This window comes from Mustelus asterias, unplaced genomic scaffold, assembly GCF_964213995.1.
Source record: "Mustelus asterias unplaced genomic scaffold, sMusAst1.hap1.1 HAP1_SCAFFOLD_831, whole genome shotgun sequence".
Lineage (NCBI taxonomy): Eukaryota > Metazoa > Chordata > Chondrichthyes > Carcharhiniformes > Triakidae > Mustelus > Mustelus asterias.
This window is the reverse complement of record NW_027590777.1, coordinates 17,363-45,076: the sequence shown is the minus strand read 5'-3', so window position 1 is coordinate 45,076 and position 27,714 is coordinate 17,363. Positions and strand designations below refer to the sequence as shown.

The window sequence follows — 27,714 nt, the reverse complement described above, 5'->3', positions numbered from 1 at the left end:
AGAGAGAGAGACTTCACTCAATATAGATAGATAAACTCAATGTCTACTACCCACTCCCAGAGAGAGAGAGACTTCACTCAATATAGATAGATAAACTCAATGTCTACAATCCCACTCCCAGAGAGAGAGAGACTTCACTCAATATAGATAGATAAACTCAAACCATTTTCATTCTAAGTGCTGAATCTGGGCACAATTCAGATCCGACTTGGAAAACTGCTTTCAGGCGCCCCCATTCGCACTTAGCGTGAAAAAAAAATTGCGGGTCTGAATCGTGCTGTGGGCGGGGCTTATCACACCTGAAACGATCAGAGCGCTGAACTACACATGTGCAGTGAGAAAAAAATTTGGAAACACGCGCCCGTGTCAGATCGCTCCCAAGCCGCAGAATGCGGTGAAAGCGGCCCGGGAGCGAAAAGCGGGAGCAATGGCCTCCCAGATATCACTGTCCCCCTTATCCACCCACCCGCCCCCCGCGACCCAGACCAATCGTGACCCCCTGCCCCCTTCCCCCCCACTGATCGCCTGCAGAGTGGCAGCAGACCCCCCTGCCCCCCCACCCCTCCCCCCACCAGAGATACAGCTTACCCGCGTCCCTCCTCTCTCCCCCACTCCCCCCAGAGAATGATCTGGCCTCCCTTCCCCCCCCCCCCCCCCCCAGAGAATGAACATGGAACATTGCAGTGCAGTACAAAGAACAAAGAACAATACAGCACAGGAACAGGCCCTTCGGCCCTCCAAGCCCGTGCCGCTCCCTGGTCCAAACTAGACCATTCTTTTGTATCCCTCCATTCCCACTCCGTTCATATGGCTATCTAGATAAGTGTTAAACATTCCCAGTGTGTCTGCCTCCACCACCTTGCCTGGCAGCGCATTCCAGGCCCCCACCACCCTCTGTGTAAAATACATCCTTCTGATATCCGTGTTAAACCTCCCCCCCCGCTCACCTTGAACCTATGACCCCTCGTGAACGTCTATATATATAGCAGACCTACTCCCAGAGAGGGAGATTTCACTCAATATAGATAGATAACTTCAATGTCTACTACCCCACTCTCAGAGAGAGAGACTTCACTCTATATAGATAGATAAACACAATGTCTACAATCCCACTCCCAGAGAGAGGGAGACTTAACTCAATGTCGACAATGCTACTCACAATTTAAAACTCTCTCTGATTTTCATATCTCTGGAATTCTCACCAATACTTATTGTCTATTTTCCATTGCAGAATATTGCTCAGTACGATGAAGACTTTGTTGCTGATTCTAGGCTACCTGAGTAAGTAATATTCATTCTCAATGATGTATGCCCGTTGATCCATTTTGTGGGGTTGTCACAATATCTTTCTTGTTGTATTTAAAACTACTGTCCCCCTCAAGTAGCCAGACAAAGTCGCAGAGTGGTTTCAATCTCTCCTTTTTGTTCCACAGTATCTCATTCTAGAATTGACTCTCAACTGCCCCCAAAACTCAGGATGGGCATTAAACCCTGGCCAGCCAGTGATGTCCATATGCCACGAAAACATTTTTAAAAATGAAATAGCCTTTCCTATTAATTTTATCAAAAACTTTAGAGTTTCCTGCTGCAGTGAGAAAAAAAATGTCCTTTTGGATGGCACGGTGACACAGTGATTAGCCCTGCTGCCTCACAGCACCAGGAACCTGGGTTCGATTCCCAGCTTAGGTCACTGTCTGTGTGCAGTTTGCACATTCTCCCCATGCCTGTCTGGGTCTCCTCTGGGTGTTCCGGTTTCCTCCCACAGTCCAAAGACGTGTGGGGTTCGGTTGATTGGCCATGCTAAACTGACCCTAGTGTCAGGGGGATTAGCAGGGTGAATATGTGGGGTTGTGGGAATAGGACCCGGATGAGATTGTGGTCACTGCAGGCTCAATGGGCAAAATGACCTCCTTCTGCACTGTAGGGATTCTATGATCTATTCCATGAATTTTCCTTTTTGTGATGCCAGTTGTGTCAGGAATAAATCTTCCGATCTGACAAGGGGTTCTAACCCAAGATCAATCCAACACAGGGTTTGTCATGATCATTTCAACTATCCCAAATTTTAATCAACGATTACAATTTTAAAAATCTTGTTCTCACATAAGTGAATTTATATCCGGTTTTAAATTCCCAGATGTTTCTCAAAATATCCTGGAATCATGCTTGTGGCCATTGAAACGGGTGGCACGGTGGCACAGTGGGTTAGCACTGCTGTCGCCCAGCGCCAGGGACCTGGGTTCAATTTCCGGCTCGGGTCACTGTCTGTGTGGAGTCTGCACGTTCTCCCCGTGTCTGCGTGGGTTTCCTCCGGGTGCTCCGGTTTCCTCCCACAGTCCAAAGATGTGCAGGTTAGATTGATTAGCCATGCTAAATTGACCCTAGTGTCGGGGGGAATTGGCAGGGTGGATATGTGGAGTTGCGGGAGTGGGGCTTGGGTGGGATTGTGGTCGGTGCAGATTCGATGAGCCGAATGGCCTCCTTCTGTACTGTAGGGATTCTATGAAACATGAATTCAGGTTCATAACCTATGAAAATAAACTTAATCAATTACACTTCCTTTTTTAAAAATCTGACTTAAATCACAAAATATGGTCACAAAATTATACGGAAAACATTAAAGCTTGAAACATATAACCCATCCAGGAAGAGAAGGTGTTACAGGCTAATAGGCTGGAGGAAGTAGATGTTCAGAGGGAGGATGTATTAGCAGTTTTGAATAAACTGAAGGTCGATAAGTCCCCTGGGCCTGATGAAATATATCCTAGGATTCTTTGGGAGGCAAGGGAAGAGATTGCAGAGCCTTTGGCTTTGATCTTTGGGTCCTCACTGTCCACGGGGATGGTGCCAGAGGACTGGAGAGTGGCGAGTGTTGTTCCTCTGTTTAAGAAAGGGAATAGAAATGACCCTGGTAATTATAGGCCGGTTAGTCTTACTTCGGTGGTTGGTAAGTTGGTGGAAAAGGTCCTGAGGGATGGGATTTACGACCATTTAGAAAGATGCGGATTAATCCGGGATAGTCAGCACGGATTCATGAAGGGAAGTCATGCCTCACAAATTTGATAGAATTTTTTGAGGAGGTAACTAAGTGTGTTGATGAAGGTAGGAGCTGTTGATGTCATATACATGGATTTTAGTAAGGCGTTTGATAAGGTGTGGGATAAAGGGAAAGTTGGCCGATTGGATAGGTAACTGGCTATCTGATCGAAGACAGAGGGTGGTGGTGGATGGAAAATTTTCGGACTGGAGGCAGGTTGCTAGCGGAGTGCCATAGGGATCAGTGCTTGGTCCTCTGCTATTTGTCATTTTTATTAATGACCCAGAGGAGGGGCTGAAGGGTGGATCAGTAAATTTGCTGATGACACCAAGATTGGTGGTGTTGTGGATGAGATGGAGGGCTGTTGTAGACTGCAAAGAGACATAGATAGGATGCAGAGCTGGGCTGAAAAATGGCAGATGGAGTTTAACCCTGATAAATGTGAGGTGATTCATTTTGGTAGGACAAATTTAAATGTGGATAACAGGGTCAAAGGTAGAGTTCTGAAGACTGTGGAGGAACAGAGAGATCTTGGGTCCATATCCACAGACCTCTGAAGGTTGCCACTCAAGTGGATAGAGCTGTGAAGAAGGCCTATAGTGTGTTAGCTTTTATTAACAGGGGGTTGGAGTTTAAGAGCCGTGGGGTTATGCTGCAACTGTACAGGACCTTGGTGAGACCACATTTGGAATATTGTGTGCAGTTCTGGTCACCTCACTATAAGAAGGATGTGGAAGCGCTGGAAAGAGTGCAGAGGAGATTTACCAGGATGCTGCCTGGTTTGGAGGGTAGGTATTATGAGGAAAGTTTGAGGGAGCTAGGGCTGTTCTCTCTGGAGCGGAGGAGGTTGAGGGGAGACTTTATAGAGGTTTATAAAATGATGAAGGGGATAGATGGAGTGAATGTTCAAAGACTATTTCCTCGGGTGGATGGAGCTATTACAAGGGGGCATAACTATAGGGTTCATGGTGGGAGATATAGGAAGGATGTCCGAGGTAGGTTCTTTACGCAGAGAGTGGTTGGGGTGTGGAATGGACTGCCTGCAGTGATAGTGGAGTCAGACACTTTAGGAACATTTCAGCGGTTATTGGATAGGCACATGGAGCACACCAGGATGATGGGGAGTGGGATAGCTTGATCTTGGTTTCAGATAAAGCTCGGCACAATATTGTGGACCGAAGGGCCTGTTCTGTGCTGTACTGTTCTATACACAAGCAGAGAAACTTAGCACACACTTTTAAGCAACAATGAATTACAGAAGCATTCTTGTGGTTCTGTTTTTAACCTTCTAAATTCTTGTAATTAAAAACCCATAATGTTATCTCCCTCGATGGAAAAACCTTGAGTTCAAAACCAAAGTTATCAAATTTACAAATGTCCAGGTAAACCAACCAGAAGTCATAGTGTCATAGAGTCAAAGAGGTTTACAGCATGGAAACAGGCCATTCGGCCCAACCTGTCCATGCCGCCTTTTTTTTAAACCCCTAAGCTAATCCCAATTGCCCACATTTGGCCCATATCCCTCTATACCCATCGTACCCATGTAACTATCTAAATGCTTTTTAAAAGATAAAATTGTACCCGCCTCTACTACTACCTCTGGCAGCTTGTTCCAGACACTCACCACCCTCTGTGTGAAAAAACTGCCCCTCTGGACACTTTTGTATCTCTCCCCTCTCACCTTAAACCTATGCCCTCTAGTTTTAGACTCCCCTACCTTTGGGAAAAGATATTGACTATCTACCTTATCTGTGCCCCTCATTATTTTATAGACCTCTATAAGGTCACCCCTCAGCCTCCTACGCTCCAGAGAAAAAAGTCACAGTCTATCCAGCCTCTCCTTATAACTCAATCCATCAAGTCCCGATAGCATCCTAGTAAATCTTTTCTGCACTCTTACTTTTCCTTACTTTTATAACTGTAATTCAAGTTTCCAACTCACCCTTGCTCTGGACAGATATTGGTTACATTTTTCTGCAGCTGTGGCGACCTGCACTGCATTAGGAATCTTGATTTAAGAGAGAGCTTGTCTTTCTCAGATTTGTTTTAAAAAAGCTCCCAGCATTTTTATGGCTTCTCCTCCCTCGTCAGTAATAAATTCCAGTTCTGCCTTTTCAGCCGTCTCCTTGTTGACATTCACCTTCTTGGATTTTGCCGTGGCCCATGGTCTTGTTAACCATTCCGCCCTCACGGTTCTTTTGACAAAATCCCTAGGGTGTCCCCCTTTTCTTTCACCATTTCACTCCCTTTGTCTGGTCCAGTTTACTTTGGCTTCAGATTTCACTCTTTATATTGACTACAATTGGTTAACAACAGCATCCAGCTGTTAATATAGAACATACTCACCGGACCAAGATGTTGTCACAGTTTTTTCTGGCCAGAGCAAGCCCCATTCCATTGCCAATCTGTTATGTTTTTCTTGTGATATTTAAAACTATCATTTCCCCTTAGGTAGCCAGACAAAGTCACGGAGTGGTTTCAAGATGATCTATTGAGAAACTCCAGTGCTTTAGGACTCTGAATAAGTCTCTCAGACCAGTCAGGGTGCAGAATTCAGAAATACACAAGCAATTATAGTTTCAAATTCAATGACAAATAATGAGCAAATACCAATAAAAGTACAGGAGCTATCTCTATCCACTTGCAGTTATTGATTAAGGTTACATCATGCATACGTAAGAGTGTAGTGTCCAATTAAAACTTGTGCATGTTATATCATCAAGAAATGATAGCTATATCTCTGGCCAATGGTCTATAAACCTTCTTTTCCATTGTTCCTTGTTCTAATGGGCAAACATGAGCTGAAGCTGCACATCAATTCAATGGTTCATGACTCTTATCTGGGTCTGCTTTAATTAAGACCTGTGCTTTTCACATAGCTTCCCCTCTGTGACTGAGATACAGCTTACAGCTTGTGTGATTTTTAAACTTGTGAGATTATTAACCCTTTCACTCCACATAAGTAGTTGTGTTATTTTGTTATCTTCCCGAAAAACCTGCAGATGTGTCACCTTAGAGATGTGACAAAGGAATCAGATATGTAAGAGAGAAAAGGGTGTTTGGAAAGTTTTAATTTTGAATTTGAGGATGATCAAGAGAGTTTACACAGTCATCTAAGTCAGAGAGTTTGCCCGGGGAGCTGACTGAGGTGCTAACTTTGGAAATTCTTCCTTCTGAACAAACTGCTGCTTTTTATTCTTTTTCTTTTCATTTCAGTAGCTCTTTTATCTTTAAACCATAAGATTATAACTCAACATTTGTTTCCCCAGTTAGTTAGCTATTTGACTTATCAAATCAACAAGTAACGTGAGACAGACATGTGTTGTCCATGACTACATGTGGGAATGTGTGGAAAACATCAGAATCACGGACAGCCAGAAAAAGCAACTTGTGCTCAGAGTTGCTGAGCTGGAGTCTGAGTTGCAAACATTGCGAAGGGGAAGAGTTCTCTGGACACTCTGTTCCAGGAATCAGAAGCTAACAGTGGGTCCATGGTCAGGAAAAGGACGATGTGGCTGCAGGTCAGAAAGGGACGAGGAATGAGCACATAGTGATGGAGGAGCCTCAGCCCCTGACTCTGTCCATTGGGTACAAGCTGCTTGTTACCTGTGTGGATGAGAAGCAGGGTGGGCAAGTAGAATGACCCTGGCATCAAGGTGAAGGATGCCATTTCCAGTGAACGGAGAGTAAGAAGCTTCATGATAGGAGACAGTATGGTCAGGGGCGTAGATACCGGACTTTGCAGCCAAAATCCTGAGTCTGTCCAGGGCTGGGGTTCAAGACTTCGTATAGAAACATAGAAGCAGCAGTAGACCATTCGGCCCTTTGAGCCTGCTCCCCCATTCTTTTTGATCATGGCGGATGTCGAAATCTTGACTTCTGAGTTTGACTTCAACACAAACACACATTAACACAAGATACTTAACCGACAGATTGTCTTTAGTTTACTTGCTAGCAAGGGCAGGGGGTTTGACGCAATGGGTCAAAAAAACCAGTCCCCCAAGAAAATCATCCTGGTTTATACAATTCTACAGCTCACAATCAGCTGGACACAATCCAATCAAAAGTGTTACAAATGACATACATTATGTATTGATCCAATAGAATGAAATACTGAACAACCCTGATCTATGTGACCATGATACCTCTTGGGATACCCCAATATATCATCTCTAAGCCTTGGTGAACTATCCTTTAGTCACTTAGTCAGACATCATGTCTCTATTTTGATAGCAGCCTCTCAAAGCATCTTCACTAAAACAGTCTCACATGGGCATCCTTCACTTGATAAAAGGGGCCTTAGTATTTTATGGCCTTGTCAGAGAAGTTAACTGAATCTCTGTTTTAATTAGAAACTGTGAAGGCCGCTTCATTAAAACTCACTCGTGCATCAGTTGTTTCTGATAAGTTGTCTGGTGAGGCAATTAAGTGCCCTTTATGGCCTTGTGATTCCAACAGTTGAGTGCTTTAAAGGAATGTATTTAACTCCTATTTAGTATCATAGGGCACTCTGTAACTGTTCACAAGTTAAACAACCTTTGTTTAACTTCTAAAAATGTATAGAAGATATATTTATAAGTGTGGACTAATTAAAGGTATTGCATGTACCTTTAAAACTACAAAGTATTTAAAACACCTAATTACATAAGAACATAAGAACTAGGAGCAGGAGTAGGCCATCTGGCCCCTCGAGTGTCCTCCGCCATTCAATAAGATCATGGCTGATCTTTTTGTGGACTCAGCTCCACTTACCCGCCCGCTCACCTTTACTGTTTTTCTGTAATTCCTTTACTGTTCAAAAAATTATTTATAGAATCATAGAAACCCTACAGTACAGAAAAAGGCCATTCGGCCCATCGAGTCTGCAGCGAACCATAATCCCACACAGGACCTACCCCCATATCCCTACATATTTACCCACTAATCCCTCTGGCCTATGCATCCCAGGACACTAAGGGCAATTTTTAGCATGGCCAATCAACCTAACCCGCACATCTTTGGACTGTGGGAGGAACCCGGAGCACCCGGAGGAAACCCACGCAGACACAAGGGGAATGTGCAAACTCCACACAGACAGTGACCCAAGCCGGGAATAGAACTCAGGTCCCTGGACCTGTGAAGCAGCAGTGCTAACCACTGTGCTACCCTGCCGCCCATCCTTGCTTTAAAAACATCCTTGCCTTATCCTTCCCTATCCTTGCCTTAAAAACATTCAATGAGGTAGCCTCAACTGCTTCACTGGGCAGGGAATTCCACAGATTCACAACCCTTTGTGTGAAGGAGTTCCTCCTCAACTCAGTCCTAAATCTGCTCCCCCTTATTTTGAAGCTATGCCCCTAGTTCTAGTTTCACCCACCAGTGGAAACAACTTCCCTGCTTCTATCTTATCTATTCCCTTCATAATCTTATATGTTTCTATAAGGTCTCCCCTCATTCTTCTGAATTCCAGTGAGTATAGCCCCAGTCTACAAAGAACAAAGAAAATTACAGCACAGGAAATGGCCCTTCAGCCCTCCAAGCCTGCACCAACCATGCTGCCAGACTTAACTAAAACCCCCTACCCCCTATTCCCATCCTATTCATGTATTTGTCTCTCTATTCCATTCTATTCATGTATTTGTCCAGATGCCCCTTAAAAGTCACTACTGTATCCGCTTCCACTACCTCCCCCTGCAATGAGTTCCAGGCACCCACCACCCTCTGTGTAAAAAATATGCCTCGTACATCTCCTTTCAACCCTGTCCTTTGCACCTTAAATCTGTGCTCCCTAGTAATTGACTCTTCCACCCTGGGAAAAAGCTTCTGACTATCCACTCTGTCCAAGCCTCTCATAATCTTGTAGACTTCTATCAGTCACCCCTCAACCTCCGTCGTTCCATTGAGAACAAACCAAGTTTCTCCAACCTCTCCTCATAGCTAATGCCCTCCATACCAGACAACATCCTGGTATATCTTTTCTGCACCCTCTCCAAAGCCTCCACATCCTTCTGGTAGTGTGGCGACCAGAATTGAACACTATATTCTAAGTGCGGCCTAACTAAGGTTCTATAAAGCTGCAACATGACTTGCCAATTTTTAAACTCAATGCCCTGGCCAATGAAGGCAAGCATGCCGTATGCCTTCTTGACTAACTTCTCCACCTGCATTGCCACTGTCAGTGACCTGTGTACCTGTACATCCAGATCTCTTTGCCTATCAATACTCTTAAGGGTTCTGCCATTTACTATATATTTCCTATCTGTATTAGGCCTTCCAAAATGCATTGCCTCACATTTGTCCGGATTAAACTCCATCTGCCATCTCTCCGCTCAAGTCTCCAACCGATCTATATCCTGTTGTATCCTCTGATGGTCCTCATCGCTATTCGCAAATCCACCAATCCTTGTGTCGTCCACAAACTTACGAATCAAACCAGTTACATTTTCCTCCAAATCATTTGTATATATTACAAACAGCAAAGGTCTCAGTACTGATCCCTGAGCAACGACACTTGTCACAGCCCTCCATTCAGAAATGCACCCTTTCCACTTCTACCCTCTGTCTTCTTTGACCAAGCCAGTTTTGTATCCATCTTGCCAGCTCACCTCTGATCCCATGCGATTTCACCTTCTGCACCAGTCTGCCATGAGGGACTTTGTCAAAGGCCTTCCTGAAGTCCATGTAGACAACATCCATTGCCCTACCCTCATCAATCATCTTTGTCACTCATCTACTCCCTTTTCCCCAGGGTGGAAGAGTCAATTACTAGGGGGCATAGGTTTAAGGTGTGAGGGGCAAGGTTTAAAGGAGATGTACAAGGCAGATCTTTTACACAGGGAGTAGTGGGTGCCTAGAACTCATTGCCGGGGAGGTAGTGGAAGCGGATACGGCAGTGACTTTTAAGGGGCGTCTTGACAAGTACATGAATAGATGGGTTTAGAGGGATATGGTCCCCGGAAGGGTTTTAGTTCAGTCAGGCAGCATGGTCGGTGAAGGCTTGGAGGGCCGAAGGGCCTTCCTGTGCTGTAATTTTCTTTGTTCTTTGTACTCAGTCTCTCTTCATAAGCCAACCCTCTCAACTCCGGAATCAACCTAGTGAATCTCCTCTGCATCCCCTCCAGTGCTAGTATAGCCTTTCTCAAGTAAGGAGACCAAAACTGTACACAGTACTCCAGGTGTGGCCTCACCAGCACCTTAGAAAAACCTACAAAAGGTTCAGGGAACTAGGTACTGTTAGAAATCTAGATGAGTATACGACTAGTAGGAAGGAACTTAAGAGGGAAATTAGAAGAGCAAGAAGGGGTCATGAGAAGGCCTTGGCAGACAGGATAAAGGAAAACCCCAAGGCATTCTACAAGTATGTTAGGAGCAAGAAGATAAGATGGGAAAGATTTATGAACATCTGGAGAGGAATAGTGTGATCAGAAATAGCCAGCATGGCTTTGTCCGAGGCAGATCATGCCTTACGAGCCTAATTGAATTTTTTAAAGATGTAACTAGACACATAGATGAGGGAAGAGCAGTAGATGTAGTTTATATGGATTTCAGCAAGACGTTTGATAAGGTGCCCCATGCAAGGCTTATGCAGAAAGTGAATGGGCATGGGATACAAGGGGACATTGCCTTGTGGATTCAGAACTGTCTTGCCCACAGAAGGCAAAGAGTGGTTGTAGATGGGTCTTTTTCAGCATGGAGGTCAGTCACCAGTGGAGTGCACCAGGGATCTGTTCTGGGACCCTTGCTCTTTGTGATTTTTATAAGTGACCTGGATGAGGAAGTGGAAGGATGGGTTGGCAAGTTTGCTGATGACACGAAGGTTGGTGGGGTTGTGAATAGTGTAGAGGGATGTCAGCAGTTGCAACGAGACATAGATAAGATGCAAGACTGAGCGGAGAAGTGGCAGATGGACTTCAACCCAGATAAGTGTGTGGTGGTTCATTTTGGCAGGTCGAATAGGGTGAAAGAATATAATATTAAGGGTAAGACACTTGGCAGTGTGGAAGATCAGAAGGATCTTGGGGTCCGGGTTCATAGGACGCTCAAAGCAGCGTCGCAGGTAGAGGCTGTGGTTAAGAAGGCGTATGGAATACTGGTCTTCATCAATAGAGGAATTGTGTTTAGAAATCGGGAGATAATGCTGCAGCTGTATAGGACCCTGGTCAGACCCCACCTGGAGTACTGTGCCCAGTTCTGGTCGCCTCATCACAGAAAGGATGTGGAAGCAATAGGAAGGGTGCAGAGGAGATTTACAAGGATATTGCCTGGATTAAGTGGCATGCCTTATGAGGATAGGTTGAGAGAGCTAGATCTTTTCTCCTTGGAGAAGCGAAGGATGACAGGTGACTTGATAGAGGTGTATAAGATGTTGAGAGGTATTGATAGAGTGGATTCTCAGAGGCCTTTACCCAGGGCTGATATGGTTGCCACAAGAGATCACAGGTTTAAGGTGCTGGTGAATAGGTACAAAGGAGATGTTAGGGGTAAGTTTTTCACTCAGAGGGTGGTGGGTGCGTGGAATCGGCTGCCGGTAGTGGTGGTGGAGGCGAATTCGATGGGGTTTTTTAAGAGACGTTTGGATAGGTTCATGGACGTTCGTAACATAGAGGGTTATAGGTAAGCCTAGTAGGTAGGGACATGTTCGGCGCAACTTGTGGGCCGAAGGGCCTGTTTGTGCTGTATCTTTTCTATGTTCTGTGTTATACAGCTGCAACATAACCTCACTGTTTTTAAACTCCATCCCTCGAGCAAGAACAAAGAACAAAGAACAAAGAACAATACAGCACAGGAACAGGCCCTTCGGCCCTCCAAGCCCGCGCCGCTCCCTGGTCCAAACTAGACCATTCTTTTGTATCCCTCCATCCCCACTCCGTTCATATGGCTGTCTAGATAAGTCTTAAACGTTCCCAGTGTGTCCGCCTCCACCACCTTGCCTGGCAGCGCATTCCAGGCCCCCACCACCCTCTGTGTAAAATATGTCTGTCTGATATCTGTGTTAAACCTCCCCCCCTTCACCTTGAACCTATGACCCCTCGTGAACGTCACCACCGACCTGGGGAAAAGCTTCCCACCGTTCACCCTATCTATGCCTTTCATAATTTTATACACCTCTATTAAGTCTCCCCTCATCCTCCGTCTTTCCAGGGAGAACAACCCCAGTTTACCCAATCTCTCCTCGTAACTAAGCCCCTCCATACCAGGCAACATCCTGGTAAACCTCCTCTGTACTCTCTCCAAAGCCTCCACGTCCTTCTGGTAGTGTGGCGACCAGAACTGGACGCAGTATTCCAGATGCGGCCAAACCAACGTTCTATACATCTGCAACATCAGACCCCAACTTTTATACTCTATGCCCCGTCCTATAAAGGCAAGCATGCCATATGCCTTCTTCACCACCTTCTCCACCTGTGTGACGTCACTTTCAAGGATCTGTGCAATGAAGGACAAAGTTCCATTTGCCTTCTTAGTTAGCTGCTGCACCTGCAAACCAACTCCTTGTGATTTTTGCACAAGGACACCCAGGTCCCTCTGCACAGCAGCATGCTGCAATTTGTTATCATTTAAATAATAGTTCATTTTGCTGTTATTCCTACCAAAATGGATGACCTCACATTTACCAACATTGTACTCCATCTGCCAGACCCTCGCCCACTCACTTAGACTATCTCTATCCCTTTGCAGACTTTCAGCGCCCTCTGCACACTTTGCTCTGCCACTCATCTTAGTGTCATCTGCGAATTTTGACAGACCACACTTGGTCCCCAATTCCAAATCATCTATGTAAGTCGTAAACAATTGCGGTCCCAACACTGATCCCTGAGGCACACCACTAGTCACTGATCGCCAACCAGAAAAACACTCATTGAGCCTCACTCTTTGCTTTCTGTTAGTTAACCAATTCTCTATCCATGCTAATACATTACACGTAACACCGTGCACCTTTATCTTGTGCAGCAGTCTTTGGTACGGCACCTTGTCAAATGCCTTCTGGAAATTCAGATACACCACATCCGCAAGTTCCCCATTGTCCACTGCACATGTAATGTTCTCAAGGAATTCCACCAAATTAGTCAAACATGACCTTCCCTTCATGAACCCATGCTACGTCTTACCAATGGGACAATTTATATCCAGATGTCTCGCTATTTCTTCCTTGATGAAAGATTCAAGCATTTTCCCTGCTACAGAAGTTAAGCTAACTGGCCTATAGTTACCCGCCTTTTGTCAACCTCCTTTTTTAAACAGTGGCGCCACATTTGCTGTTTTAAAATCTGTGGGGACCACTCCAGAGTCCAGCAAATTTTGGTAAATTACCACTCGTGCATTTGGTATTTCCTTGCCATCTCTTTTAATACACTGGGATGCATTCCAGCAGGGCCAGGAGACTTGTTAGTAATTACAATTACGAACAAACTTGCTCCCCATTGATTTAAAGTGAATCTACATCTAAGTTGATTAAACAAAAACCCTCACACTGCCTGGCAATCGCCCTTTATTTTATATCATTCTACACTGATCATCAAATTCAATATCCTGATCCCCTTCTTCCCCCCACATCCCTTGATCTCTTTAGCCCCAAGAGCTATATCTAGTTTCTTCTTCAAATCAGACAACGGTTTGGCCTCAACTACATTCTGTGGGAGTGAATTCCATACATTCACCACCCTCTGGGTGAAGAAATTTCTCCTCAACTCAGTTCTAAAAGGTTTCCCCCTTATCCTAAAATTATGACCCCTAGTTCTGGACTCCCCCACCATCAGGAACATTCTTTCTGAATCTACCCTGTCTGACCCTGTTAGAGTTTTATAAGTTTCTATGGGATCCCCTCACTCTTCTAAACACCAGTGCATAGAATCCTAACAGGCTTTGTCTCTCCTCATATGACAGACCTGCCATCCCAGGAATCATCCTGGTAAACCTTCGCTGCATTCCATAAATTATAGGAGCAGAATGAGGCCATTGAGCCCATCGAGCCTGTTCCGCCATTCAATCATAGCTGATATCTTTCTCAATCTCATTCTCCCGCCTTTTGCCTGTAACTTTTGATCCCCTTACCAATCAAGGACCTATGTATCTCAGCCTTCAATACACTCAATGAACTGGCCTCCATAGCCTTCTGTGGCAAAGAATTCCACACATTCACCACCGTCTGGCTGAAGAAATTCCTCCTCATCTCGGTTCTAAAGGGTTGTTCCTTTACTCTGAAGCTGTGCCCTTGGATCCTAGTATCTCCTACTAGTGGAAACATCTTCCCCACGTCCATTCTATCCAGGCCTTTCAGTATCCTGTAAGTTTTAATGAGATCCCCCCTCATCCTTCTGAACTCCATCGAGTACAGTTCCAGAGTTCTCAAGCATCAAGCTTTTCATTCCTGGGATCATTCTCGTGAAACTACCCTGGATTCTCTCCAAGGCCAGCACATCCTTCCTTAGGTGCGGGTCTCAAAATTGCTCACATAATTCCAAATGTGGTCTGACCGGAGCCTTATAAAACTTCAAGCCCCTGCTTTTGTGTTCTCGTCCTCTTAAAATGAATGTTAACATTGCATTTGCCTTCCTAACTACAAACTCAACCTGCAAGTTAGCATCAAGAGAACCCTGAGTTCCCTCTATAGCCAGGACATCCTTCCTCAGATAAGGAGACCAAAATTACGCACAATATTCCAGGTGTGGCCTCACCAATGTCCTATACAATTGCAGTAAAACATCTCTATTCCTACACTATACTTTTATGTTTCTCCCCATGGCCAGAGAGGAATCTGGAGTGGGAGGGGGAGGATCCAGTTATTGTGGTTTTTTTGGGAACCAAGGATACTTGGAGATTGGTTCTGTATGGAGGCATTTGTGCTCTGAAACGCTAGAAAGGTTGTTATCTGTTGATTGTTACCTGAACAACATGCCAATCTGGCACAGAGTGTGACAGATTTGTGCCTCAGGGTGGTGTGGGCATCAAGTGCCCAGGGGTAGGGAGCTGCACCTTTAGCATGGCTGGGGGCTACAGTCCTGCCAAAACCTACAACTGATGCATTAGTCTTTAAAAAAACAAGACACTGGGTGAGGCAGTGGAGGGAGGTGAGAGATTGGAGGGAGACGATGGATTAGAACATAGAACATAGAACATTACAGCGCAGTACAGGCCCTTCGGCCCTCGATGTTGCGCCGACCAGTGGAACCAATCTAAAGCCCCTCTAATCTACACTATTCCAATATCATCCATATGTTTATCCAATAACCATTTGAATGCTCTTAATGTTGATGAGTCCACTACTGCTGCAGGCAGGGCATTCCACGCCCTTACTACTCTCTGAGTAAAGAACCTACCTCGAATATCTGTCCTATATCTCTCACCCCTCAATTTAAAGCTATGTCCCCTCGTGTTAGCCATCACCATCCGAGGAAAAAGGCTCTCAATTTCCACCCTATCTAATCCTCTGATCATCTTGTATGCCTCTATTAAGTCACCTCTTAACCTTCTTCTCTCTAACGAAAACAACCTCAAGCCCCTCAGCCTTTCCTCATACGATTTTCCCACCATACCAGGCAACATCCTGGTAAATCTCCTCTGCACCCTTTCCAACACTTCCACATCTTTCCTATAATACGGCGACCAGAACTGTACACAATGCTCCAAATGCGGCCGCACCAGAGTTTTGTACAGTTGCAGCATGACCTCCTGGCTCCGAAACTCAATCCCTCTACCAATAAAAGCTAACACTCCGTATGCCTTCTTAACAACCTGGGTGCCAACTTTCAGGGATCTATGCACATGGACACCGAGATCTCTCTGTTCATCCACACCACCAAGTATCTTACCATTAGCCCAGTACTCTGTATTCCTGTTACTCCTTCCAAAGTGAATCACTTCACACTTTTCCGCATTAAACTCCATTTGCCACCTCTCAGCCCAGCTCTGCAGCTTACCTATGTCCCTCTGTAACCTGCCACTTCCCTCTGCACTGTCCACAACTCCACCGACTTTAGTGTCATCCGCAAATTTGCTAATCCATCCTTCCACGCCCTCATCCAGGTCATTAATAAAAATGACAAACAGCAGTGGCCCAAAACAGATCCTTGCGGTACACCACTAGTAACTGAACTCCAGGATGAATATTTCCCATCAACCACCACCCTCTGTTTTCTTACAGCAAGCCAATTCCTGATCCAAACCACTAAATCACCCTCAATCATTGGATTGGAAGGAGGCAAGTGAGTAGAGTGAGGCGAGGGGGTGGAGGGAGGTGAGTGGGTGGAGGAGGGCATGGGGATGGAGGGAGGTGAGTGGGGCAGCACAATAGCATAGTGGTTAGCACTGCTGCTTTACAGTGCCAGGGTCCCAGGTTCAATTCCGGCCTCGTGTCACTGTGCAGAGTCTGCACCTTCTCCCCGCTTTTGTGTGGGTTTTCTTCATTTTCCTCCCACAGATGCGCGGGTTCACTGGATTGGCCATGCTAAGTTGACCCCTAGTGTCAGGGGATTAACAGGGTAAATATGTGGGGTTATGGGAATAGGGCCTGGGTGGGATTGTGGTCAGTGCAGACTAGGTGGGTCAAATGGCCTCCTTCTGCACTGTAGGGATTCTATGATTCTACGATTCTATGGGTGGAGAAAGGTGAGGGATTGGAGGGAAGCGAGAGATTGGAGGAAGGTGAGGGAGTGGAGGAAGGGAAAATGCAGGATGTAGAGATTTGAGTAAAGGCGGGGTAAAGTGGGAGGGGCTGGGTTCAAGTGGCAGAGTGGGAGGGGCAGAGTGGGCGGGGCTGGGTTCAAGTGGCAGAGTGGGAGGGGCAGAGTGTGAGGAGCAGAGTGTGAGGGCAGAGTGTGAGGGGCCAAGTGTGAGGGGCAGAGTGTGAGGGGCAGAGTGTGAGGGGCAGAGTGTGAGGGGCAGAGTGTGAGGGGCAGAGTGGGAGAGGCAGAGTGGGAGAGGCTGGGTTCAAGGGCCAGAGTTCAAGAGGCAGAATTGAAGGGCAGAGTGGGAGGGGCAGAGTTGGGCACCGGAATTTTACCACCCCACCTGCCATGGAATCGAAGAGGACAATGGAAATGTCCGTTGACGTCGGGCAGGATTTTCCAGTCTCAGATTAAGCGAAGCCATAAAGTTACCCGCTGAGAGTTCAAAACTAAAACTGTCTCCGTGAATAATAATGAAAAGATCATTAGAAACCTCAATGTCGATTGTTCAAAAGATTCACAATAAGAAAATAATAATGGCACCAATTGAGAGAAATGGCTCTGATCTCCACAGGGAGAGTTCATTGGCTTGAGATGGGGCATCCGCCCCCCTCAGAGGGCTGAGCGCTCATTTCATTGGTCGGCAGCTCTCTAATCCCAGCAGCACCTGAAGCTGTGGGGCACAGAGCTGGAATTCTAAGTTGACCCCACACTGAATCCTGGGAGTCCAGGAGTAGGTAATGTGTCTCAGGGCTGGAAGAAGAACTGAAACCTGAGGGGTGGGCACAGGTGGTGGGGATGTTGCATGGTGGCAGAGTGGTTAGCACTGCTGCCTCACAGCGCCAGGGACCCGGGTTCAATTCCAGCCTCGGGTCACTGTATGTGTGGAGTTTGTACATTCTCCCCAGTGATCCATCTTCTTCCCATGGTCCAAAAATGTGCGAATTAGATGGATTGGCCATGCTAAATTGCCCCTTAGTGTCAGGGAGACTAGCAGGGTAAATACATGGGGTTATGGGGTTCGGGCCTGGGTGGGATGGTTGTCAATGCAGGCATGATGGACCGAATGGCCTCCTTCTGCACTGTAGGGATTCTATGATGTTGGAGGAGAAGCTGGTGGAGAGAACACCAACTGGGGACGGACCCTGTGAGGGTGTCACCTGATGTTGAAATAAGGTCCCCCACTTTTCTCACCCGAGGGCTGAACAAGCTGTCTCACCCCCTCCCCACTTCCCTCTTCCCCCCATGCATGACCTTGAACTCCACCCACCAGCCTGAACATTGCCACTGGCTGGGAAATGGTCCTTAAGTAATCATTGATTGGCCACTTAGGGAACTGAATAGGAGTGAGGGTGGGTGGAATGGCCTCGACTTTGCTTATCCCACTGTAAAATTGAGGAGAGATGGGGTGGACGACAGCCCAGTGGGAAGGACATTTGCGGAATTCTACAGGCAGTCACTCATCTCCTGGAAAGCCACCAACGGGGCAACATCCAATTCTGCCCCATGGTTCCATCGTGGCCAAGGTCAGGATATAAATATTCCAGAATACATCTGGAAAAGAAAGGTAGGATGGGAAAAGAGGAGTCAGAGTCTGAATAGGAATGGATAATGCAAGGGGATTAGTGTCAGTGTGTGCACAGCTGATTCATGTGTCTAGTGTGTGGCTGAATAGCGTGGAGATGTTTCCCATTTTTGTGTGCTACTTTGATTCTCATTCTCAGCCCAGACCATTGGCTAGTAGCAATGTGAAAGAGCGGGAGTCAAATGTATAAATCTCTCTGTGTCAGTACACAGCCTCTTCATTGGCAGATCCTCAGCTGTGTCTCCTCATGGTGACATATGGAAACAGCCCCAGGTTAAATCTTCAGAGGAACCCGAAGGAGCCTCAGGCCCCAGGACACGAGGTCACCGGCATATGGACACATCCTGATACTCATGAGCCAACCTCCCAGCTTTGGGTGGTTAGCTCCACTGCCTTGAGCATACTGTGGGAGAGTTGTAGGCTAAGGGAGTAAAACCGTGCCAACAAAACTCAGTAACAGTTTTAACAACACCAGGTTAAAGTCCAACAGGTTTATTTGGTAGCAAAAGCCACCAGCTTTCGGAGCGCTGCTGTTTCATCAGATGGAGTGGAAATCTGCTCTCAAACAGGGTTACTGTGTTTACCCCAGTCCAACGCCGGCATCTCCACATCAACAAAACTCAGTGGCAGACAGATATCTGAATGTATCATCCTTCCAGCAATGGCTGCAAGCAAGCTAATGCCACACACAGTTCATGGCATTCCGTTGGGCATAACCAGGATATTCAGGCAGCCCAGGCTTTTCAAAAATGTTGCCCAGTCTTGTGGGCTTTCCAGTTTTGCTGCAGAAGGCGGACATAACATTGGGACAGCGGCGATGAGTGATAAGGCCAACTCGATTGGCAGAGTGAATGGGTTCTTGTTGCAGGGCAATATCAGGGATCGTTTCTTTTATATTTTAATTTATGTGTCCGTTCATATTTTATTTAGTTTCAGTGTAATACATGCAGGGTACATAGAGCAAGCCCAGAGAGCCAGGCCTCACCAGAGGGAAGAAAAGGGTTAACACAGACAGCTGGAGGTCTGCTCCGCTGACAGATAATGATTAATATATGTTACCTACTCCTTACAATTGTAATGCGCAGAAGATCTTTCTGAGTTATCACGACAGTGGGAGAACCGGCATTGAGACAGCCAGGCTCCATACTGTCTAGGGAGATCATAGTCTTCTGGTAAACACGATCACCGAGCAGAGTGGGGGAGCAATTAACACATCATTGTAGATCGGTTGGGCAAACACAACACTTTGACATTATAATCGGGTAAACAGGAAGTGTCCAGAGAGATGATTAGCAGGGATGAACTGAACAATGTATTTGCATGATGAGATTAAATTATATGGAGAGCGTACAATGTACTTTTCTGTTACCAGGATGTTGCCCTGGTATGGAGGACATTAGCTATGAGGAGAGGTTGGAGAAACTTGGTTTGTTCTCACTGGAACGATGGAGGTTGAGGGGCAAACTGATAGAGGTCTACAAAATTATGAGGGGCATGGACAGAGTAGATAGTCAGAAGCTTTTTCCCAGGGTGAAAGAGTCATTTACTTGGGGGTATAGGTTTAAGCTGCGAGGGGCAAGGTTTAAAGGAGATGTATGAAGCAAGTTGTTTACACAGAGGGTGGTGAGTGCCTGGAAGTCACTGCCAGGGGAGGCAGTGGAAGCAGATACGATAGTGACTTTTAAGGGGCGTCTTGACAAATACATGTATCCAACTTGAGGAATTAGTACGATAATATAAAAATTTGCAACTCGGAAAAGTATAATAGCCTGTATGAATCTACAATGAGCAGAGGGAACTCGCAGCCGCCTGGGATTTCAGGCCCGAATTCATCTCTCCCTCATGCATGTGGAATAAAAACTTTTCTTGAAGTTCGACATGGTCTCCAAGGCTCCACTTGTTTTATTTCCCGGCTCAGGTCACTGTCTGTGTGGAGTTTGCACATTCTCCTCGTGTCTGCGTGGGTTTCCTCCGGGTGCTCCGGTTTCCTCCCACAGTCCAAAGATGTGCGGGTTAGGTTGATTGGCCAGGTTAAAAAAAATTGCCCCTTAGAATCCTAAGATGCGTAGGTTAGAGGGATTAGCGGGTAAAATATGTGGGGGTAGGGCCTGGGTGGGATTGTGGTCGGTGCAGACTCGATGGGCCGAATGGCCTCCTTCTGCACTGTAGGGTTTCTATGATTTCTATGATACAGTGCTATGGGCTGTCTCTGGTTGTGGGAGAGACCATCGTGCCCCAATGGTCAACCAGCACCTACCTCAGGTTAGGCAGTCACTGACTAGCAAGGCACAGTCTACCTGTTTCAATGGGCACTTAGAGCTTAGTCTCTGCTCAACAAATGGATGGAATTCCATTGCGCCAGGAAAAAAAAACAATTGAAAAAAAAAATGCCAACTCTTCGATAGGCAATGCAAACGTCAGGATCACAGGACTGATAGACAATTTGTAGCTTGCTAATCATTGCCCATAATGCAAACATGATGGACATGGAAATTGATAGGCTGAACATTGAGGTATCTTCCCTAGGAGAGACCCGGCTCAGCCAGAGTGGATCATGGAAAGGAAAACATGGGCGGAACGGTGGCACAATGGTTAGCACTGCTGCCTCACAGCTCCAGGGACCTGGGTTCGATTCCCGGCTTGGGTGAATGTCTGTTTGAAGCTTGCACATTCTCCCTGTGTCTGCTTGGGTTTCCTCCAGGTGCTCCGGTTTCCTCCCACAGTCCAAATATGTCCGGGTTAGGTTGATTGGCCATGCTAAATTGTCCTGCAGTGTCTCTGGATGTGTAGGTTCAAGGGATTGGCGGGGTAAATGTGTGGAGTTGTGAGGATAGATTCTGGGTGGGATTGCAGTGGGTGCAGACTCGATGGGCCGAAAGGCCTCCTTCTGCTCTGCAGGGTTTCTATGATTCCTAGGATTACACCTTCATCTGGCAGGGGAAGGGTTCAGAGAGAATATGTGAGCAAGGTGTAGGCTCCAATACAAGGAACTCAATAATAGATTCTCCCACAAATAGTTCAGAACGTGTTCTTGACATTCACCCTTTAACTCAAACATGAGGTCCTCCTGCCTCAGATGTTATGATCAAGGAGAGAGAAATGAGAATAGGCAGAGACTACTTCAGTTTTGCTGCTTTGTACAATTAACACGTTCTTTCAGAACAAACCATGTCACAAGTAGAGAACATTGTCACCAGCTGGATCTGATCATCACCAGATGTAACTGAGCATCATCTTATTACACACAGTGACGACAGTGTTGACTCTGCTCCAGGTCACTCCCTGGAAACGTTTTCAACCTGGGTGTGAAATTCAGTGGCGATTTCCAGGCTGAAAGAATAAATATTTTAAAATACAAAGTCTGATGTTTCACTGAGCTGGGAATTGCAGTGAAAACTGGTTTCAAAAAGGAGCAAAGTTTCCAGCTGACATTTCAAGGATTTGATATCAGAGAAATGGCTGAAATGGAGGATTTTAAATGTCTCCATGGAGACGAGCCAGTGTGTAACATTTCTGAAATTTTTTGTTAACAATAAACATCTTGCTGTTATTTAGCTGCAGTCTCCAAATCCTTCGACCCGTGTGTAAAACACAGAGTTCTGAACCAGCCATGGAGGAGCACAAACTGTGTGGGGAATCTGTGTTCTGATTCGGTTCAATGTGATCAGAGTCTTGTTCTTGGATGGTACAGATTCAAAAGGTAAGATCCAGGGGAAATCTCTGTTAAACCCGTCAATGAAACAGCAAAGAGACTGGGATCATCATTCAGAGCAAAGGGAATACTGGGAAAGGGAAGATGCGCATTCTACAGAGTGAAGCATGGGGAATATTGGGAGAGAGACACTGAGGTGTGACACAGGAAAGAACAAGGTATTGGAGCTGTTTGCAGGCTCCAAATCGGACAAATCTCCAGCTCCAGATGAATTGTGTCCCAAGCTGCTGTGGAAGGCGAGGAAGTAGATTGCAGGGGCTCAGACGACAGATAATGTGGTTCTGCTGTTTCAGAAGGGTTGTAGACATAAGACATCATAAACGACAGACCAGTGAGTTTCACATCAGTGGTAGGTAATCCATTGGAGGAAATTCTGAAGGACAGCATCTATTTCCACTTGGAGAGGTTAGGTCAGCATGGCTTTATCGGAGGGAGGTCATGCCTAACAAATTTCATTGATTTTTTTTAGGAGGTGACCAGTTTTGTGGAGTCAGAGTCATAGAAGTTTACAGCATGGAAACAGGCCCTTTGGCCCAACTTAACCATGCTGCCCTTTTTATAGAAATCATAGAAATCATAGAAACCCTACAGTGCAGAAGGAGGCCATTCGGCCCATCGAGTCTGCACCGACCACAATCCCACCCAGGCCCTATCCCCACATATTTACTTGCTAATCCCTCTAACCTACGCATCTCAGGACTCTAAGGGGCAATTTTGAACCTGGCCAATCAACCTAACCCGCACATCTTTGGACTGTGGGAGGAAACCGGAGCACCCAGAGGAAACCCACGCAGACACGAGGAGAATGTGCAAACTCCACACAGACAGTGACCCGAGCCGGGAATCGAACCTGGGACCCTGGAGCTGTGAAGCAGCAGTGCTAACCACTGTGCTACCGTGCCGCCCAAATTTTTGTAACCCCTAAGCTAGTCCCACTTTCCCACGTTTGGCCCATATCCCTATAGACCCATCTTATACATGTAACTGTCTAAACGCTTTTTAAAAGACAAAATTGTACCCGCCTCTACTACTACCGCATCTGGCAGCTTGTTCTAGATACTGACCACCCTCTGTGTGAAAGAATTGCCCCTCTGGACACTTCTGTATCTCTACCCTCTCCCTTAAACCTATGCCCTCTAGTTTTAGACTCCCCTACCTTTGGGAAAAAATATTGACGTTCAAGCTGATCTATGCCCCTCATTATTTTATTGACTTCTATAAGATCACCCCTAAGCCTCCAACACTCCAGAGAATTACAGCACAGGAACAAGCCCTTCGGCCCTCCAAACCTGCACCAACCATGCTGAACTAAAACCCCCTACCCTTCTTATCCCTCCATTCCCATCCTATTCATGTATTTGTCAAGACGCCCCTTAAAAGTCACGACCATATCTGCTTCCACTACCTGCCCCGGCAGCGAGTTCCAGGCACGCACCACCCTCTGTGTTAAAAACATGCCTCATACATCTCCTTTAAACTTTGCCCCTCGCACCTTAAACCTATACTCCCCAAGTAAATGACTCTTCCACCCTGGGAAAAAGCTTCTGACTATCTACTCTATCCATGACCCTCATAACCTTGTAGACTTCTATCAGGTCGCCCCTCAACCTCTATCGTTCCAGTGAGTACAAACCAAGTTTCTCCAACCTCTCCTCATAGCTAATATGCTCCATACTAGGCAACATCCTGGTAACTCTTTTCTGTACACTGTACGCTCTCCATATAATTTAATATTATATTTTTCTAACAGAGTGACCAGAACTGTACACAGTATTCCAAGTGTGAAAGCCTTTGAAAAGGTCTCACATAGGAGTCTTATAAAGAAGGCAAATGAACATGGGATACAGAGTAACTTAATGAGGATTAAAAATTGGCTTAGTTGTTGTAGACAGAGGGTGATGACAGAAGGTTACTTTTGTGACTGGAAGCCAGCGTCTAGTCACGTACCACAGAGATCTGTGCTGGGTCTGATATTATTTGTCATTTATATTAATGGCACCAATGACTATGTTGAGGGGCTGGATGAGTAAGTTTTCAGATGACACAAAGATTGGTCGGGTGTTAATTATATATATGAATGTGTTGGGTCCAGGAAGATATAGATGGGATAGTCAAATGGGCAGATCAGGGGCAGATGGAATTTAACCCTGAAAAGTATGAGTTTGGAAGGAGTAATTTGACAAGGAAGTATTCAATGAATGGCATGACACTAAGAACTCTCTGAGGAAAAAAGGGACCTTGGCATGTTTGTACATAGATCACCGAAGGAAGAAGCACAATTAGTAGGGTGGTGAAAAAGTCATATGAAACACTTGCCTTTATTATTGGAGGCAGAGATTACAAAAGCAGGGAGGTTATGTTGGAGTTGTATCGGACTTTGGTGAGGCCACAGCTAGAGTCCTGTGTGCAGTTCTCGTCACCACATTATCCATCCACTAGGATGCTGCCTGGGATAGAACTGTTAAGTTATGAAGAGAGGTTGGAGAGGCTTGGGTTGTTCTCACTGGAGCAGAGAAGGCTGAGGGGCGAGCTGATCGAAGTGTACAAGATTCTGAGAGACATGAACAGAGTGAATAGGGAGAAGCTGTTCCCCTTAGTTGAAGGGTCAGTCACACGGGCCCAAGTTCAAGGTGAGAGGCAGGAAACTTAGGATGGATGTGAGGGAAAATGATTTTACCCAGAGGGTGGTGATGGTGTGGAATGTGCTGCCTTGGTGGGTGGTAGAGTCAGGTTGCCTCACATCCTTTCAAAAGTACCTGGATGAGCACTTGGTATGCCATAACATTCAAGGCTACGGGCCAAGAGGTGGTAACCAGAATTAGGTATGAAGGTCAGGGGATTCTCACGTATCAATGCAGACTTGACGGGCTGAAGGGCCTCTTCTGCACTGTTTCATTTTTCGATTCTGTGACTGAGAGGAAAGTGACTTGCTGGGATGGGTGGCAATATGTTTAAACATGTTAAAATTCAGGGTGCAGTACGAGGCCATTCGATCCATTGTATCCATACTGGTTGAAAAAGCAGAGTGCCACCTTCTAGCTCTGTGAGGTTCACACCACTCGGTGTGTGGAAATACTCCTCCTCAGCGCCCCCCACTCAATGTTCCCACAATTATTCTCAATCTTTGCTCCCTGGACATTGACCTCTCTGCAAATGAAAACCGATTCTTCCTAATCCACTCAATCCAGATACCTCCTGATGTTATATGTCAGAATGAAATCTCCCCTCCTGAATAAAATGTTCCAACATCTCATAGAATCCCACAGTGTGGAAGAAGGCCATTTGGCCCATCGAGTCTGCACCAACCACAGTCACACTAGGCCACATCCCCACAACCCCATGCACTTATATTGGCTATTGCCCCTGGAGGAAACTGGAGCACCCGGAGGAAACCCACGCAGACATGGGGAGAATGTGCAAACTCCACACAGACAGTGACCCAAGCCGGGAATCGAACCCGGGTCCCTGCCACTGTGAGGCAGCAGTGCTAACCACTGTGCCACCGTGCCGGCCATCCTCATCAATTGTCTCTACCAGACTCTTTTGGTGATGTGGTGACCAGAACTGTACACTGTACTCTATTTGTGCTCTAACAATTGTTTTATACAATTAGAGAAACACCTCCTTCCTCTTCTAATCGTGTCCTTGATCAATAAAGAAAAATCTCTACAGCATCATCTTGAGCACCTTATTTTCCTGTCGCGCTATCATCAGCAATCAATAGACATATACTCCAAGATCCCTCTGCTCCACCACTCACCTCAATATCCACCATTCATTGTGTGTTCTCCATCCAGTGTTTGTCCTCCCAAAACCCATTCCCTCACACTTCTCCACATTGAGTTCTATTGCTCACACATCTACCCACCTGACCAATCCATCGATATCTTCCTGCTGTTTACAGCTTTCTTCCTCACTATCAAGCGCATGAACGATTTTCATCTCTGCTGCAGACATCTTATTCATGTCCCCAACTTTTAATTCCATTTCATTGACACTACCACAAGAACACAAGGAACTCAGTACAGATCCCTCTGGAATTCCACTGGGAATAACCTTCCAATCTCAATAACCACACTACCCACAACCCTTTGCTTCTGACATTGAGACAATTGGCATCCAACTCTCCTTCCAATTTCCTGACGAGTGAGTCTTGTTTGACCTTGTCAAAGCTCTTGCTAAAACCCTTGTGGACTATATCATATATGTTACACTCATCAACTCTCCATGTTACTTTGCCAATCAATGTAATCAAGTTATTGAGACTTGACTTATTTGAACAAATCCATTCTGACTCAAATTTATTTAAACCTTCCCAAATGATGATTTCTATTATTTCACAGAATTATTTCCCATTATTTTCCCACCACAGACATGAGGCTGAATGCTCTGTAATTACTCCGGCTGTCTCTTAATCAATGTCATTACTTTTCCAGCTCCACATCTATAGGCACAGTTGATGGGTGAAGATGCTTTGTGTCTTTGTTACATCTTCCCTTGCTTTCCTCAGCAGCCTCCGGTATGAATTGTCTCTGCCTGGGGACATATCCACTTTCAAGGATGGTAAACATCTTCATATTTCCTCCCTCACTGAGCTAATCTCATTTAATATTTCACACACCTCTTCCTTAAAATAATGAAATAACAAAAATAAAATGCTGGAAATATACAGCAGGTCAGCCAGCATCTCTGGAAATAAACAGAGTTAATGTTTGGTGTTGTGATAACTCCTCTGCTCTGAAGATGGTTCGTCACAAAGGGTAACGTTATTCTGTTTCTCGCCGCAGAGGCTGCCTGACCAGCTGAGTATTTGCAGCCTCTTTTTATTTGGATTGCATCAGTACAGCGATGAACTGTGTGATTGTCCTTTCAGTCCTGGTAGTTCGACCATTCCTGAGACTGTTGTTCCAGTAAGACGTTGCTCCACACACGCCACAGGCTGGTTAAGAGGTAATTTCAGACTCTGTTACATCAGATTGACATTGACTGTCCAACACAATTCACACTGGAGACACTTTTCAATCTTTCTATTCCTCATTTCAGGATCTCATCCCAGTCTGCGTGAAGGGATAGTAAAGAGGACAGTTTGTTTTCACTGGAGTGGAAACACCTGTCGCTGGCACCAAGAAATAAAGATCAAACGCTGCTCCAATTTCTTTGTTTATGAGTTGAAGAAGCCACCTGTCTGTTCCCTCGCTTACTGCACAGGTACATTGGTGTTTGGAAATGATGTAAAGAGAAAACTCTGGGATGTACCAGCTCAGCAGCTCAACTGACAAAGTTACACGAGAGCCTCTGTTTCGTAAGGGACTGACACTCAAAGTATAATTTTTAGCAAAGGGAAATGATTCAGACACTCTGATAGCCCGTTTGTCGCCCTTCACTCACTCACTAACCTTCCTGCACAAGGAGGGAAATTAAAATAATTAATTCTCAAGGAGTTGTGGAATAGACACTTTGAGAATGAAGATGTGATTGGGCATAGTCAACATGGATTAATCAATGGTGAATCACGTTTGACAAACATGTTGGAGGTTTGTGAGGATATTCCTAACATAATTGAGAAAAGTGGATGCAGTGTTCCTGGAGTTTCAGAAGGCTTTTAATCAGGTCAGCAATGGAAAGTTGGTCAACACAAATAAAGCGTTGGGATAGGAGGTAATATACTGGCATCGATTAAAGATTGGTTAACAGGCAGAAAGCAGAGTGGCAATAAACAGCTCATTCTGGCGTTAGC

The 27,714-nt window shown here is 45.7% G+C and overlaps 1 protein-coding gene across 1 annotated transcript; it reads left to right on the top strand.

Annotated features, from left to right (window-relative positions):
• The first annotated feature begins 1,236 nt into the window (after nt 1-1,236).
• On the top strand, nt 1,237-27,253 carry LOC144487480 (pancreatic secretory granule membrane major glycoprotein GP2-like). The gene is made up of 4 exons (XM_078205573.1): nt 1,237-1,281; nt 21,821-21,965; nt 26,851-26,927; nt 27,021-27,253. Exons 1-4 carry the CDS (start codon nt 1,248-1,250, stop codon nt 27,251-27,253), a joined length of 489 nt encoding a protein of 162 aa, XP_078061699.1. The 5' UTR covers nt 1,237-1,247.
• The last annotated feature ends 461 nt before the right edge of the window (nt 27,254-27,714 follow it).

What these genes read in the sequence shown, in the direction of transcription:
- LOC144487480 (XM_078205573.1), top strand. Translation starts at nt 1,248, where the DNA reads ATGAAGACTTTGTTGCTGATTCTAGGCTACCTGA. An exon ending in GCTGATTCTAGGCTACCTGA is followed by an intron (nt 1,282 to 21,820) that starts GTAAGTAATATT and finishes GCTGTTATTTAG; the next exon opens with CTGCAGTCTCCAAATCCTTC. An exon ending in GGATGGTACAGATTCAAAAG is followed by an intron (nt 21,966 to 26,850) that starts GTAAGATCCAGG and finishes TTGTCCTTTCAG; the next exon opens with TCCTGGTAGTTCGACCATTC.